The sequence below is a fragment of the Sturnira hondurensis genome, unplaced genomic scaffold (genome assembly GCF_014824575.4).
Source record: "Sturnira hondurensis isolate 20B ecotype Veracruz unplaced genomic scaffold, ASM1482457v3 Scaffold0024385, whole genome shotgun sequence".
Lineage (NCBI taxonomy): Eukaryota > Metazoa > Chordata > Mammalia > Chiroptera > Phyllostomidae > Sturnira > Sturnira hondurensis.
Window position 1 is genome coordinate 1,924,022 of NW_028097016.1, and position 15,783 is coordinate 1,939,804.

Consider the following 15,783-nt stretch of genomic DNA (forward strand, 5'->3'; position numbering starts at 1 on the left):
GTAAGTATTTGCTGAACCAAAATAAACTGTTTAACTTTGTAATAGGACTCAGGACATGGCCAGCACCCCCTTAGTTCTAATGTCAGCTGAAACTTTGTCCATGTAACTATGGCCAAGCAATAAATTTAAAGGCTCAATGGCAAAATAATTTGGACTCTGTAATCCATCAAACCTACATTTGCCCTGTTTGGTCTCCTACTGACCACCTGTATTAACCATGGCCAATTACCTAACCCCTCTGAAATCTTCCTCTTTAAAGCCAAAGTTTCCTCATTTGCAAAATGGGCATCAAGACAATTTCTAGGGCACAGAACATAAGGATGGTAAAGATAAAAGCAGAAGCTAACTTTTATTGTGTTCTTACATTTACTCAGCATTTTGCTATGTGCATAATTAGAATTATCTCATTTAATAATTTAACAATTCAATCAGGTTATTGTTATTCTCAATTTACAAATGGGAAAACTGACAATTAGAGACTTGTCCAAAGTCCTATGTGTAGCTAAAGAGTAGTCTAGGATTTGAAAAAGAGTCTATAGTCTCCCAATCACGGAACCTGAACATAATAAATGCTTAATAAATAGAAGCTCTTAAAATTCTTTCTCAACTACTAGATTAATCTAAATTATGATTAAAAGAAAAGCAAGTCACATTAGAGCCATTTTCTCTTTTAAAAATGTTAAAATTATAGATCCATTCAAAATAGAGGAGTAGTCGGGGAAAGAGAAATCTAATTAGAACATGAAGATAGCACATAATTTTCCAGTGCTAAAAAAGAGACATATGGTATGTTCCACCAGCCCCTGGGCAAGCATTAGGAAAAGCAGGAAGAGACACAGAGGTGAGTTCCACAGCTTCGCTCACAGCTTGAGGTGCAGAGAGTTATCTGGGGGAATCTTTATTAAGCCCAAGGAGACTTTGGATGTATTTATCTCCAAGGATGACTTCGTCTCCTAAACATTTAGAATTACCTAAATTTAAAAACTATGTTTAAATCTCAAGAAAAAGAGGATATGGATTAAATTAAAAAGTGATTCATAACAGTTAAGTTTGAAAAAGTTATCATTTTATTCTCAGGTGCTTTTAAGTTTGAAAACTGTCTCTGACTACATATTCACCAATGTGGTGGTTAATAATTTTAGTTTCTTCCCATCTTGGCTGCTTGAACTTTTTAAAATAATGATTTAGTAATGTCTTTAATTACTCCTATTAGAAATCTGGCTATCTGGACCACAAAGCTATTATTCATGAGGTACTGCAATTCATTTAACAATGGCAGGAGGAAATAAACACCTTTCTGAGTTCTGACTTTTCAACAATCACTTTATAAAAAACAAAAATGCCAAGCATACAAAAACGAGTATTGAACGATGAGAGACTGAAGCACAAAGGAGAAGGGGCTAGTCTACACTTGGTGAGGGTTTGTTGGTAGAGGGAGAAAGAAGGAAAGAGAGGGAAGAGCAAGAAGAGGATGATAGGGGATTCCAAACAGACAGCCGCACACAGAAATCCTGAGATGGAAAGGGGAAGCTAAGCAGTTTGGTCAGAATGCAGGTTTTTGTGCAAGGCAGGCAATATGTGCCAAGAGAGGTGTGGCTAGGCACTTACCTCAACCCACTGTAGAACAACTTCTTGTAGTCAACATTTATTATACTGATATTTTCTCTTGTAAGTTCTTCAATGGGGTTTAGCCGGGCCACTTGCTGAAAACCAGGAGCTTTCAACTTGACATAATTCCTTTCACTACCTGGCAGCCAATAAATCTGTAAGAAAACAGGAAACCAAAAAGATCATACACCACGACCAAGTGGGATTCATCCCAGGGATGCAAGGATGGTTCAATATTCATAAATCAGTAAATGTAATACACCACATAAACAAAAGCAAACACAAAAACCACATGATCATATCAATAGACACGGAAAAAGCTTTTGATAAGGTTCAACACCCATTTATGATAAAGGTACTCAGCAAAGTGGGAATAGAGGGAGCATTCCTCAACATAATAAAGGCCATATACGAAAGACCTACAGCCAACATCATACTCAATGGACAAAAACTAAAAGCTTTTCTACTAAGATCAGGAACAAGACAAGGTTGCCCACTTTCACCACTTCTATTCAATATAGTGTTGGAAGTTCTAGCCACAGCGATCAGATAAGAAAAGGAAATAAAAGGTATCCAAATTGGAAAGGAGGAAAAAAAACTGTCATTGTTTGCAGATGACATGATAGTGTACTTGGAAAATCCTATAGCCTCTACCAAAAAACTCCTCGAACTAATAAATGAATTTGGCAAAACAGTGGGATACAAAGTCTATATCCAGAAATCAAAGGCATTTTTATATACCAACAATGAAGCAGCAGAAACAGAAATCAAGAAAAAAATCTCATTCGATATAGCAAAAACAAAAATAAAATATCTGGGAATAAATCTAACCAAGGAGGTAAAAGACCTTTATACAGAAAACTACACGACACTGAAGAAAGAAATCATGGAAGACACAAACAAATGGAAACATATACCATGTTCATGGATTGGAAGAATTAACATCATCAAAATGTCCATACTACCCAAAGCAATTTACAGATTCAATGCAATACCTATTAAAGTGCCAATCGCATATTTCACAGACATTGAACAAACACTTCAAAATTTATATGGAGCCATAAAAGACCCTGAATAGCAGCTGCAATGTTAAGAAAGAAGAACAAAGTAGGAAGAATTACAATACCTTATATCAAACTGTATTACAAGGCCACTGTTATCAAAACAACCTGGTACTGGCATAAAAACAGGCACATAGACCAATGGAATAGAACAGAGAGCCCAGAAATAAACCCAAATTTCTACAGTCAATTAATATTCAACAAAGGGGGCAGTAACATAAAATGGAGTAAAGATAGCCTCTTCAACAAATGGTGTTGGGAGAACTGGACAGCTACGTGCAAAAAAAAGAAACTTGAGCACCAACTTACACCATACACCAAAATAAATTCAAGGTGGATAAAAGACTTAAATATAAGCCGGGAAACCATTAAAGCCCTAGAGGAGAACATTGGCAGGAAAATCTCAGATATTCCACGCAGCAATATTTTTACTGATATGTCCCCTAGAGCAAGGGACATAAAGGAAAGAATAAACAAATGGGATCTCATCAAACTTAAAAGCTTCTGCATGGCTAAGGAAAACAGTATCAAGATAAAAAGAGAAGCAACTGTTAGGGAAAACATATTTGCCAATGATACCTCAGACAAAGGTTTAATCTCCAAAATATACAGAGAACTCACTCGACTCCACTCACAGAAGATGAGCAACCCAATTAAAAAATGGGAAAAGGACTTGAACAGACACTTCACCAAGGAGGACATACAGAGGATCCAGAGACACATGAAAAGGTGCTCGATATCACTAGCTATCAGAGAGATTCAAATTAAAACCACAATGAGATACCACTTAATACCAGTCAGAATGGCTATCATAAACAAAGACACAAACAAGAAGTGTTGGAGAGGTTGTGGGGAAAAGGGGACTCTAGTTCACTGTAGGTGGGATTGCAGACTGGTACAACCACTATGGAAAACAGTATGGAATTTTCTAAGAAAACTAAAAATGGACGTGCCTTTTGACCCAACAATTCCCCTGTTAGGAGTATATCCTAAGAACCCTGAAACACCAATCCAAAAGAACCTATGCACCCCGATGTTCATAGCAGTACAATTTACGATAGCCAAGAGTTGGAAGCAACTTAGATTCCCATCTGTCAATGATTGGATCAAAAAACTATGGTACATTTACACAATGGAATTCTATGCTGCAGAAAGGAAGAGGGAGCTCCTACCCTTTGCAACATCATGGATGGAACTGGAAAGCATTATGCTGAGCGAAATAAGCCAGACGGTGAAAGACAAATACCATATGATATCACCATTAACAGGAATCTAAACAACAAAACAAACAAGCAAGCAAAATGTAACCAAAGACAGTGAAATACAGCACGTGCTGACAGGGTCCAGAGGGGAGAGGGGAGAGAATCACAGGGGAAGAGGGGAAGGACTCACATGAACAAGTATAAAGGACACATGGACAATAACTAAGGTGGGGGGCGGAAATGGGAGGGAGGTGGGGAGTACTGAGGGGTCAGGGCTGAGAATACAAGGCAGAAAACTGTACTTGAACAAGAATTAAATAAATAAAAAAAGAAAATCCCCATCATCTTGAATGGAAGGAGCTGAAAATTTAAAAAAATTAAAAAAAATTTTATTTATTTATCTTTAGAGAGGAAGGGAAGGAGAGAGGGAGAGAAACATCAATGTTTGGTTTCCTCTCATGTGTCCCCCGCTGGGAACCGGCCCGCAACCCAGGCATGTGCCCTGACTGGGAATCGAACTGTGATCGTGTGGTTCACAGGCCCACGCTCAATCCACTGAGCCACACCAGCCAGGGCTAAAAATTTTTAAATTACCGTAGACATACATACAAATGTTACTCTTTCACCACTTTCAAAGCACAGCTAATTGTGTGAAGAACATTCAGTCAGCAGCACACTTAACCTCCAGGACCTTCTCATCATGCTGACATGCAGATGCAGACCCTCCCCATCTGCCAGGTTCCTCTCCACCTGCCCTAAAAACTACTCTTCAACCTCTGTGTCTGAGAGATTGTCTACTCTACAAAATGCGATATTTGTCTTTTTGCGAGTGGCTCATTGTTTTTCTCATAGTAACTCAAGGTTCATCCGTCCTGTGTCAGGAATTTCTTAGTGATCTGCACTTTCCTCTTTGTGCTCTGGCAGTATGTCCAGGTGGCCACCCTGGAATGTTGCAAATGATATGTTAGGGCAGAGAATGAGCACTAGAAAACACTATACAACATGTTTTACATGTGGAAAGACTGCCTCCTGTGAAACCACTGATTTCTGTTTTCCCCCCACCCACCACTCAGGGAGGATTCATAGCCATGGTTTCCACAAGTCACTCTGGGGCCTTTAATCCACAGTGAAGGAATCCACACACTGGTGCTAGCACACCTAGGTTGCCCTACAGTGCACTGAGGATTGTGTTAATAAGATGGAAGAACTCTTCCTGACAGGCATGACCATCACGTGCTTTGAAAGAGTTGTCACAAACTGAGAGCCTGCATGTCCTGTCCTGCAGTTCAAATGCAGTTAAAGAGACACTGAAATTACCTTCATCTTTGGAAGATTCTCCACAGTTTCTTTGCTCTGCTGGAGAAAGCATTCCTTCATGAATATGATGTCCTGTTCAGTTTCTTCATCTGGTGAGAACTTTTGCATGTCTTTCATGTATTCAGTCACACTCACATCAGGATCAACGGTCATTCTCATTGCATTATCCAAAATATCGCAACCAATCCCTGGGACCAAAGCAGGCAAATGCAGGCTCAGTGACAGAGGTGAGTGTTCTATGTGGGGCCTGACTGTGATGCTGTCATCTTACTCCACCCCCTCAGGGACACATGCTCAGAGAGGTGGTGGGTAGGGTCTGCGTCCTCAGTTCTAGGAGACTCAACTCAGGACCTGGGATTTTCTTTAAGCCCCAAAACATCTGCGTCCTTGCCCTCTGCACCAGCCCAACATGCTCTCCACCCCCCACAACATAGACACTAGAGAAATGGGCTGCTTTGCACAGGGACTTAGGGAGCAGCACTTCACAGGGGCCCTGAGCATAGCCCTCCTCCAAAGCTGGCACCCTGTTCGTACTCACCTGCATAGCAGTACAGGGGGAGGGCGGTCAGCATGAGGACTGTCACCAGCTTCATGGTTCAGGCAACTGCTGTGGGCTGGTCAACCCAAAGTGGCAAGAAAGAAGGAGTTCCTGTTGAAGGTGAGTGTCCAGAATGCAGCCTTTTATTCTCCTGATGGCTGCCCTAATCTCTCACGTGGATGACAGGATGAGTCACAGGGTATACCTGGCCATGAGCCAGGAAGGGACTGGAAAAATCTCACAGACTCAGCCTACCTGGGCTAGTTTCATGCAACCCAAGGGGACAGAGCTTTGAAAACCCTCAAAGGTCTCAGAACTGCAGTAATGGCGAGGACATTAGATGAAGTTAACATCAAAGTGCTTTCAAAGTAACAAGGCAAATGACAACATTGTGAGCCTGTATTGCCATCCCTGTTGCTTTCTTATTGTTATGGTCTTCATTATCTCTTCCCCCTTCCCCAATTTTTCCTCCCCTGTTCCTCTTTCTTGACCTTCAGCTCTTCCTCCTCTTCTACCACCCTCCTCCCTTTTTATTCTTCCTCCACCCTGTTACTCCTCTTGTTTCTCTTTAACCTCTTCAGGGTACAACACACTTCACATTTAGTCTCTGTTTCTCCTGATTCTGCAAACACCTGGGCTGGGTGCAATTCCACGTGCTGCCTCTGGAGGACAGACTTTCCTCACCCACAGAGTGCAATACAGGTGCTTTTGGTGGGGAAATAGAAATAATTTCTTACCTTCTTTGAAGGTTGTTTTCACAAAGATGCTCTTAGTTTTGTCAACTTCAAAAAATTAGTTATACATTTAGATTTCAGTTTGGTTTTTGTTAGTTTGTTAGGGTTTTTGTTCCACTGATTCAAAGGCTGATGTGAGAAGTAGGATTAGAGATGCTCGGGTGGTGGCCACGCTGAGTGGTGAGAGGGTTATAACCTGGGCTCCCTCAGCTGTAGATTTGAACCTCAGATGCAACCCCTAGTCATGACGTGTTCTTGGGCAAGTTGCAGTGCTGGTTGTCCTGAGCTTCCTTTTTCTAATTTCTGAAGTGAGCATACAGGATCACATGCCTGGTTTTGCAAGGATGGCTGACATTTATGTCAAGAGCCTATCACGGGGCTTAAAACAAGAGTAGTTAGGACTAAATTGGAGGTTTCGTTTTTCCGTTCGCCCACGCACCCTTCCACCTATTCATCTATCATCTATCCATCCACCCATTCATGTGTCCATTCATGCTCCTAACAACCATGAGTCTCCTAGGATGGGCCCTATGCTATGTGTCACAGATTCCATTGTGGGAAGAAGTCAAGCAGGACCTTGAACTTGTGCAGCTTCCCTCTAACTGGAAGTAACAAACAAGACTGCAATTGAATAGGAGAGAAAGGGGAAGTGATTAAGTCAAGAACAACAAAACAACCACTAGGGCAGTTGCATCCTGCAAGAATGTCCAGGCAGGCTATTGCACCAGGATTTTTCAGCTCTCCTGAGTGAATGGTGAAACCCAGGGGACCTTCTGGGAAGAGTTATCTAGGCAAATGGAACAGCAAATCACAGGTGTCCAGTGCAGGTGGCACGTGGCCAGCTGAGAGACACAGGCAATATGTCCCTCTCGGAGTCAGTGAGGGACACGGCAGCCTCCCAGTATAGAAACACCATATCAGCCTAAGCAGAGATGGTATGCAGGAAGAAGAGAAACAAAGTTTCAGGAGAGTAAAGGGAAAAGAAATGGGTGAGAGGTCCTGAGAGATGTGTCAGCAGTCAATCACCTGTGGATGCATTTGCTCTGTTGGGATTGTTGGGGACTCATGTCTTTCCATCATTCAGCTGATCCAAAGTCACCAAGAACAATATTGATTTAGGAAGACACTAGAAATGGAAAGAAAATCATGTTCTTACACATGTACTTTCTCCCTGTTGACCGTCGTTGGCAGTCTCATTTCAAAAACAAGAGAAAGACTTTTATAAGGAAATGGGAACTGAGTCATTGAAGAAGCATTGGTGAGGACTCTGCCAGATGCCCATGGGTTATGGGCCTGCCCTGCTGTCTGCTGCGATACCAGACTCTGCACTGGTTTTGTCCTCAGCAAAAGCAATCCCACATCCAGTACAATGACACGTGTGTTTCTTCATCTCTGTGCCTTGTGCATAGCCCACGGTGACCATTCCTGGTGTGTCAAAGGACTATATCTTCACTCAGAAAATAGAATAGCAAGCATTTTTAAGCAGCAATAGAAGAATCCAAAGGTGTGAATGCTGGAATTGCCAGCCTGCTGTTTTCTCTGCCCAGAGGTACTCTGATTCAGGTTCTCAAATTAAGTTGAGAAACTGGAGCAGTGAGGTAGCCTTTGGTTTCCATGTTGATATGACAGTTATTGACCACCTTCTATGACAAGCTATGCTGTAGAGGATAACTATTCTTATTTTACCCTTGATACATTGGGTCATGTGGGACAGGTATATGTGAGGTAAGTGAGAACCATATTGGGCCTGTCCCCAGGCTCATTAAAGACTTGAGATATACTCACACTTATATTTTGGTCATCTGAGGTCTTGGCAGGCTGAATAAAAATAATAATATTCAGTGAAGGCTATTTTTCTTCAGTGATTCACGCATCGGCACCAAGCTTATGAAAGAGTTCTGAATCTGTTCATTGCAAGCTAGTCCTAGAAATCAGCCCCACAGTCTGTGGGCACAATATACTTCGTGCTTTTCTTTTTCACTGTTCTCTGAAGCTGGTTCTTCCCCTTACTTCCAGGGCTGGCATTAGCCTCTGGGTTGGTGTTTGGATGGAATCTTTCCTACCTTCCGATCGTACCAATGCCTAAAAGTTAAGTGGGGTAGTCCTTTCCCAGGCCAGAAACTTCAGGAAATGCCCTGGTTTTGGACAAGTCTTGATGGCAGTGAGATGTTTACTAATCACGGTACCCCGGCCACTTCTGGACCAGGACCCTCCTCGCCTCAGGCCAGTGCTGCTGTGGAGTTTTGTCAGCTGGGTCTCCTTGGACAATGGGAATGCTTCTGGCATTGTCCTGAGGCTGGAGTGAGTTACAGCAGGGAAGTCCTCACAACAGGGCTGGGACAGAGCAGGGACTGTCTCCACGCTGACTGCCAGAAATTAATTTGTAATATTGAGGAAGCTGTGTGATTCTCTGTGGAGGACTGGTTGGACCATTAGAGACCTCTGAAATTCACTGGTACTTTACATTCTCTAAGGGATCTAGAGAAAATCGTGTTCTGTTAGAGGTGAAAATAAGCCCTATATTTTAATCCATTCTTACTTGATATTTGCCTGACTCTTGCTTGAAGAGTTTTATTGAGGTGTAATTTAGACATAATGTTGCTTTTGAACATATTCTACTTCCCAGTGACCTGTTAGTCTTCTCAGAATCTAGCTCTTATGTGTGCTATTTATTTCCAGGTTTAGCAAAACACACATGGCAAACCATTATAGAGCACTTACTTGATGCAGGGCCCTGTGACCACCGCTTTTAGCGGCACACACCAGGATTCTCCTGAGCAAAGGGAGATGAGTGCTTTCCCACCCATGAGGTATGGGTATCATTCCCCCAGATGAACACAGTTGGACGGAGAGGCCAAGTCACCTGCTGCAAGCAATTCAAGGGCACACAGTGAGTGGGTGACAGAGCCACCTAAGGAGCCAGGTGTTCTGACATCAGAGACAGATCTCAACACTATTGACTCCCTTAGTCTGACATCAATGGGACTTCACTTTATGAGTCAGGGGGACTCTTGTGACCTTGACTTGCACAACTGCCCTTGTGGACTCCAGGTAGATCTCTGTGCAGGACCCACAGTTTTCTGCTTGATGTCGTTGCTCCATCTGAATCTTCTACTCCAATGTCTTTGACTGAGTCCCTTAAGGTTAAAAGTCCTGACATATTCTCAATGCCACATCAGAGACTGACAACTTCTTGTGTCATATTGTGGCCTTGATTCTCTGGGGATCTCCTTTTGAAGACCCCATGGCCTTCTGTGTGCACCTTTCTTGTGGTGAGTGGTACCTGGCACCATGGCTCTTCTCTCTGTGAAGCTCCTAGAGAGCATGACCTGTGCTCTTCTGCTATTTGTGTGACAAAGGTAACACAGTAGGTATCTAATTAGTTGTTGTATAGCTGGCTTTTGGGACAGATTTTGGGATTCTACAAAGAATTTTCTGATTTCATAACATGTGCTATTATTGGGTGTTCTTAGTAAAAGAAGCTCATTTAAAACAGAAAATCACAGAAAGGCAAGACTCCCACCCAACTCTAAGCCTGGGCACCAGCCTGACATCCTGGTGCTAATACCCATTCTTTGTGTTTCTGGAGAGAGCTGTGGACTCAGCTACCATAGGCAGGGCCAGGTGAGGAGAGGAAGAAGTTGGAGCCCTGACATCCAGGGACTGGGCCACCTCATCTCTTCTGTTCTCCAGAAGTAAACATTCACTTGATCCAACCTATCCTGGATCCATCCAATGACTGGGACAAGGAGCCAGATTTGAAAGGTGATTCAGGATCAGGTGTCACCTGTAGCTATTTTCCTTGGCTCAGTCACCAAACCCCTGAGCTTCACACAACTTGACATTTCTACAAAATGTGTGGTTAAATATTTAATTTGCACACACTCATGACATTCACTGGTTCATTAGATTTCTAGAGCAAATCTTCTCTGCTCAGTTAGTTATTTTCCCTCTGCTCATGCTCACATTTTCTTGTGCCCGTGGTCCTCCAGAGTGTGCCCTTCTGGCCCTCAGGGGCATTAACCCAGAGAGTATGGGAGATCTAACAACCTGATTCTGTATTGCTCGAGCAGCGATTCTCTACTGGAGTGGACCTTCTCACTCCTTGCACCCATCCCTGTGGACCTTTGCCCATGTATAGAGATATATTAATGTCCCCACAGGGTGGGTGGTGTGCTATTGGCATCAAGGGGGTGAGAGCAGGTGTGCTGCTAAGTCACCTGCGATGCTCAGGGATTCCACTGCAAAGAAACTCTTCAGCTCCAATGGTACTAAAGCCATGGTGGAGACTCCCAGTGCTGGAGAAATCTCTGTCAACTTTGTGGTGGAAGATGAGGAGTGCGAGGCAGCCCCAGTAGACACTCAGTGGACAGTGACCGGAGCTGTAGAGCCGACCGATATTGCAGCCCTCTGAATACCTTGATTTTGACTTCTAGCCTCCATAAGTATGAAATGTTTACTTCCTGTTGTTCTAAGCTCCCCAATTTGTGGTAATTTGTTACAGCAGCTGTAGGAAAGTATATGCAAAACCACCTCTCACCCCGACCTCCCTTCACATCACCTCAACACGTTTGATTGTCTTCCCAGCAATTACCACTTGTCTTCTGATGAGTTCAACACCATTCTTGTCTTCTTCCCACCCACCCTCCTGGACTACAAATTCCGTCAGAGTCATCCCTGGGTCTGTCTCATCCACTCCTGTATTTCCAGTGCCTGGCACCACAAGTGACACCCAACACAGAAAAATACAGGAGTTAATTAGCAACTTAAATGGTGCTCTTTCCTTCCATATTCCTCATCCTTATTGCAGTCCAGGCAACTATAAAAAGAAGTAGAAGAACAGCGTTTTCTTCTCTGATGTCTTTTTAACAAAATACAGCATGTGTGGTGCAGTGTAGATTCCAGGTTGACCTGAGATGATGTGAAGCATCTTAACCTGATTTTTGCCAAATTTTAGCTCCAGGATTTCAATCCTGTCCTTTCTCTCCACTTCTGTCTTAAATTTCCTGTCAGTTCCAACATTTTCATTATAAAGATAATGATGTAGGAGCATTGTTCCCAAAAGGAAATATTGAGAAAGAACATGCAGTGGGAAACACTAGATGCCTCGCCAATCTGGTCCACATGTGCTGCGCCTGCCTCACCTGCAGCTTCTTTCACTGTGTCTCCTGGTGTTGGGTGTGGAATATTTTTCACTCCTCTCTGTGGATGCATTATAAACACCCATGTTCTGTCCTGTGTTGACTGGATTGTGTGCCTCATCACTCTTCATCCAGGCCTTTTTGTAGAGCATATTCTCTGCCGCCTTCTGAGGAGATCACTGGAGATAAAACTTTTGAAGATTTGCAATTCTGAAACATACTTATTTTCATGCTTAAAGGCTAGCTGACTGTGTAAGAATCCTAGTTGTAGACAAGTATAGGTCAGAGCCTCTGAATTTTCAGTATTGCTTTGTGTTTTTTAGTCTTATGTTGATTGAATTTTTATTGTCCACCTTTGCTTGTGACTTAGTGTTTCTGATAGAGATGGATCTGGAAGAGACCTGGCTAGATGGGGGATGGGCAAGGAGCGGCTGAGTGAGGGATGGGTTGAAGGAAACACCATAGGTAGAAAGGGTGAAGCCACTAGTGCAGTGTGTGACAGATTTCCCTCCCCACAGGCTGAGACTCAGTGTGGAGGGGGCCCTGCCTGGAGTCGGCGCAGGACAGCCATGGTGATTGACAGAGGGAAAAGCCTACCAACTCCTTTCTAGAACATGGCGGCAGGGGCAAATGATAATCTGCCAGTCTCACTTGGGAAAAGGATGGGTTTGGCTGGGGAAGCAGAGCCCTCCAGGAGTGCGCAAAATTTTTGGCCTGGAGATGAAAAACAGAGGGTAGGGAGAAACAGGCAGAGTTTCTCCCCCTTGCTTGCTGTGTTGGGTGTCTGGAGTGCCTGGGTACCAGTGGGCCCTGTAAGCCACGTGGCTAGGGGTTAGGACCAGCCCCCTGTCCCCAGTGCAGGAAGGGGCAGAGGAGCCAGTGACTGGCACTGCACTTCTTACTTTGCCTGTTGTACTGATGCACCAACAAGCTGACGGCCAGAGGGATGGGGCCCAGGTCCTGGGCCATAGGGTAGCACGTGGAAGAAAGGGCAGCACACTGCATGTAGGACGCTGACTACCAGTGGAATCTAGGAGAAGCCTGAGGCCCAACAGCAAGGGGGAACAAAGCCAAGTGGCCTGGATATTGTGCAGTGGCCACCTGCAGTTTCCCAAGGGATGGTATTTGTTTCCTTTAAAAAAAATTTTTTTAAAATTTATTTTTAGAGAGAGGGGAAGGGAAGGAGAAAGAGTGGGAAAGAAGCATCAATGTGTGGTTGCCCCTCATGTGTCCCCTACTGGGATAATGGCCTGCAACCCAGGCATGTGCCCTGACTGGGAATTGAACTGGCGACCCTTTACTTCACAGGCCTGTGCTCAATCCACCGAGCTACACCAGCTGGGGCCCAAAGGATGGTATTTTTAAATGGAAGGAGGAACTCAGGGTGCACCCTGAGTCCATCTAGCAGAAGGGAGCTGGAGTTTTTCTGGGTGTTCGAGAGAAAATAGGCTCTGAGGTGGAAGCTTGTCATTCTTTCAAAATTGTGCAGCTTTTGAATAAATGACCTCTTTTTGTTTTCACTAAATCTCTGCCTCTGGATTTTTACCTAGAGGGTGTTGGTGTGCAGCAGAACCCCCGATACTGTTCAGGGACATTTCTTCTTGAAACTATAATTTTTGTTTGGAGTGATGTTCCAAAAAGTCACAAAAAATGTGTTTTCATGTGGGAAGTGAGTGAACTACTCCACTTCATATTTTTCACTGTGGGGAAATTTTCTTAGTATATTTATTTGATGACTTTTCCCCCACCACAATCTGTCTCATTTCTGAATTTTTTAGTTAGACATGCCTTTTTTTTCTTTCATATTTCTGCCTTTTATATATAGAAACCCAGAAAAGCCAGCATTTGTGCTGCCTGTCACCTACCAGAACCAGTAACAGAGACAGGGGTTGAATTTTTGGGTGCTTTATTGAGATGACTGATGAAGTGAGAAGATGGCCAGTCTATACCCTGACAGACTGTCTTCAATTCCATTTTCAACCGACCCTTTCAATGAGGATAAAAAAGTGTAGGTAAGGGGATTGGAATTCAGAAAAAAATGCTCATCAGATAAAAGCTGTAACAGTCTTCCATCTGTGTCCTGGTTGGTAGTCTTTCATCTGTGTCCTTGGCAGTGGTCTCTATCTGTGTCCTAAGCAGTGAGCATCTCACCCTGAAGCAAAATGGCTCAGATACCATCTTGAATTGCTTGCAGTCCTCCTGAGGCACAAAGGTGGGACTGCTGATGGTCTCCTGCAGTCGGGGTGGATCCTCCCTTCAGTTCCTGGAACAATAGCTTTTTTCATACATTGATGACTCAGCTTATTAACTATCATCTGAAAGTGAAAATTTTCCCACATTTGAGTCCCCCATCATATGTACTTTTGTTGCACTATTTTGCTTTGTCTTCTGAAACCATTATGACATTTTCCTGCTGTGCTATCTTTAACCTTTCCAGAACACTTTGTTTTACCATAAATGTTTATTAACCATGAGAAAAGAACAGACCATTGTAATATGAGTTTTCTGAAGACCCACAAGGGAACGTTTTGTTTGGACTAGAGAACCTGGAATAGTTTTAAACGAGTATGTGTCGATTAAATTCTTGCTTGGCTTTCTCATCTTTGCCTCACCTTCTTGGCTGAGCCTCAGAGAGCAGAGCAAGAAGCCAGGCCAGGCTGAGAGCAAGCTGATGGCCTTCAACTACCGTAACCCTGCAGCTTTGTCTGCAAAGGTGAAACAGAATATAGAAACTTTATTCTCTGGCTTACAGACCAGAAAACGAGACACTAAAAGATTGAAGTCACAGTAATTTAAGCAACATCCACAGCAGTGACTGACCCACATTTTTTGAAAAGTATCTCATAGGTGTTAGTTGTCTTTTCAAGATTCAAGATTGACAAGAATCAATCAACTGGCTTCTTGGTTTAGCTGTTAGAGTTGAATATGGACATAATGCTGAATAATACAAGGACTCAATATCTGAAAATACAAAAGAGGTCGACAGTGCACCTAAAAATATGGAAGCACTCATCATTTTGCATGTACATAATGCTGATCTTAAGGCTGGCATAACAACCCTGGCTGCCCTTCAGATTCTAAGTCATCAGGATCACCTGGAAATGCTGAAGGACACATACTGTTTGGTCCAGGAGCACAAGACAAAGGCACACTTGCCAAAGCAAAGCAGACAACAGAAGGGTTGATTGCCAGTTACTTTAGTGGAGTGTAGCCTTGGTTTGACACAGGAGATGCAGTTCTTGATGAAGCTGCTCAAATTCTGTAATTGCTGCACATAGAAGAGCTCAAAGAAACACAGACCAGAATTATTGCCGCCATTGTAGCTCTTCAGATGATTGCTGCTGATCCAAAGACGGACCAGAGCCTGGAAAAAGCTGCAAGGTGAACATTTTAGGATTCCAACCTCTCACTGACCCAGCACAATTGGGAACCACATATGCCCTGGCATGTGTTTGGAAATCAAACTTCACACTTACAAGTAGAGTATCCCAGAAAAATTGACTATGTTTTAGAGACTTACCATCATTGCTTTTTCTTTCATAAATGTTGGGAGAGTTCTTTCTTGTCTTTTTGTCTCTCCCCTTCTTTATGCCCTATTCTGTCAGAAAGGAAGGTTAGTGTCTGGGAGAGAAAAGGTGGAAGTAAAGAATAGAGAGGACACATGGACAATAATTAAGGTGGGGGGGTGGAAATAGGAGGGAGGTGGGGAGACTGGGGGGCAGGGCAGGGAATATAAAAAACAGAAAACTGTACTTGAATAAGAATTTAAACAAAGAACAGAGATGAAGAGGTGTTTGTTTGGACACAAGGCGAAGTTTGATGATCACACAGGCCTGAATACGCTAATTTCTGAGTGGAGTCATGAGTCTCACGTCATCAGAATGGAGAGCCACTGAATGTCTGTGTGAAGTAAGGGCACAATACAGAGGCACAAGGACCACCATCAGCCCTGTGTGGAAGTGTGACCCTATGTAACACAGGAGAAATGGCACATGGTCAAGGATGGCTGAGTAGAAAGCCTCGTGAGCAGGATGATGCAGTCAGAGGGCCCAGGCTCAGAGTTGTGCAAGGCCTGGTGTAGAATGCCAGACGTGGGCCTCCATGCTCTCTGTGCAGCCCCATCTGTGTTTCTCAGGCTGTCCCAAGGGCATCACAAGTCCTGTGTTTACCAAGCATAGTAGG

The 15,783-nt window shown here is 43.4% G+C and overlaps 1 protein-coding gene, 1 long non-coding RNA gene and 1 pseudogene across 2 annotated transcripts in view; 1 reads left to right on the forward strand and 2 right to left on the reverse strand.

Annotated features, from left to right (window-relative positions):
* The window catches only part of GDPD4 (glycerophosphodiester phosphodiesterase domain containing 4), a 29,786-nt gene extending 24,685 nt beyond the window's left edge, over nucleotides 1-5,101 (reverse strand). Inside the window, exons 1-2 of the mRNA XM_037038435.1 lie at nucleotides 5,090-5,101; nucleotides 1,609-1,763 (exon numbers count right to left, since the gene is read on the reverse strand). Of these exons, the coding sequence (XP_036894330.1) occupies nucleotides 1,609-1,763; nucleotides 5,090-5,101 (167 nt within the window). The remainder of the gene's footprint in view (nucleotides 1-1,608; nucleotides 1,764-5,089) is intronic.
* Nucleotides 5,102-5,187: 86 nt separating this feature from the next.
* On the reverse strand, nucleotides 5,188-6,226 carry LOC118981621 (uncharacterized). Its single transcript, XR_005065379.1, has 2 exons — nucleotides 5,727-6,226; nucleotides 5,188-5,376 (listed from the first exon to the last, which is right to left on the reverse strand). It is a non-coding gene; the product is annotated as an uncharacterized LOC118981621 (long non-coding RNA).
* Nucleotides 6,227-10,685: 4,459 nt separating this feature from the next.
* LOC118981634 (RNA transcription, translation and transport factor protein-like) lies at nucleotides 10,686-15,099 on the forward strand (annotated as a pseudogene).
* Nucleotides 15,100-15,783: the final 684 nt, after the last annotated feature.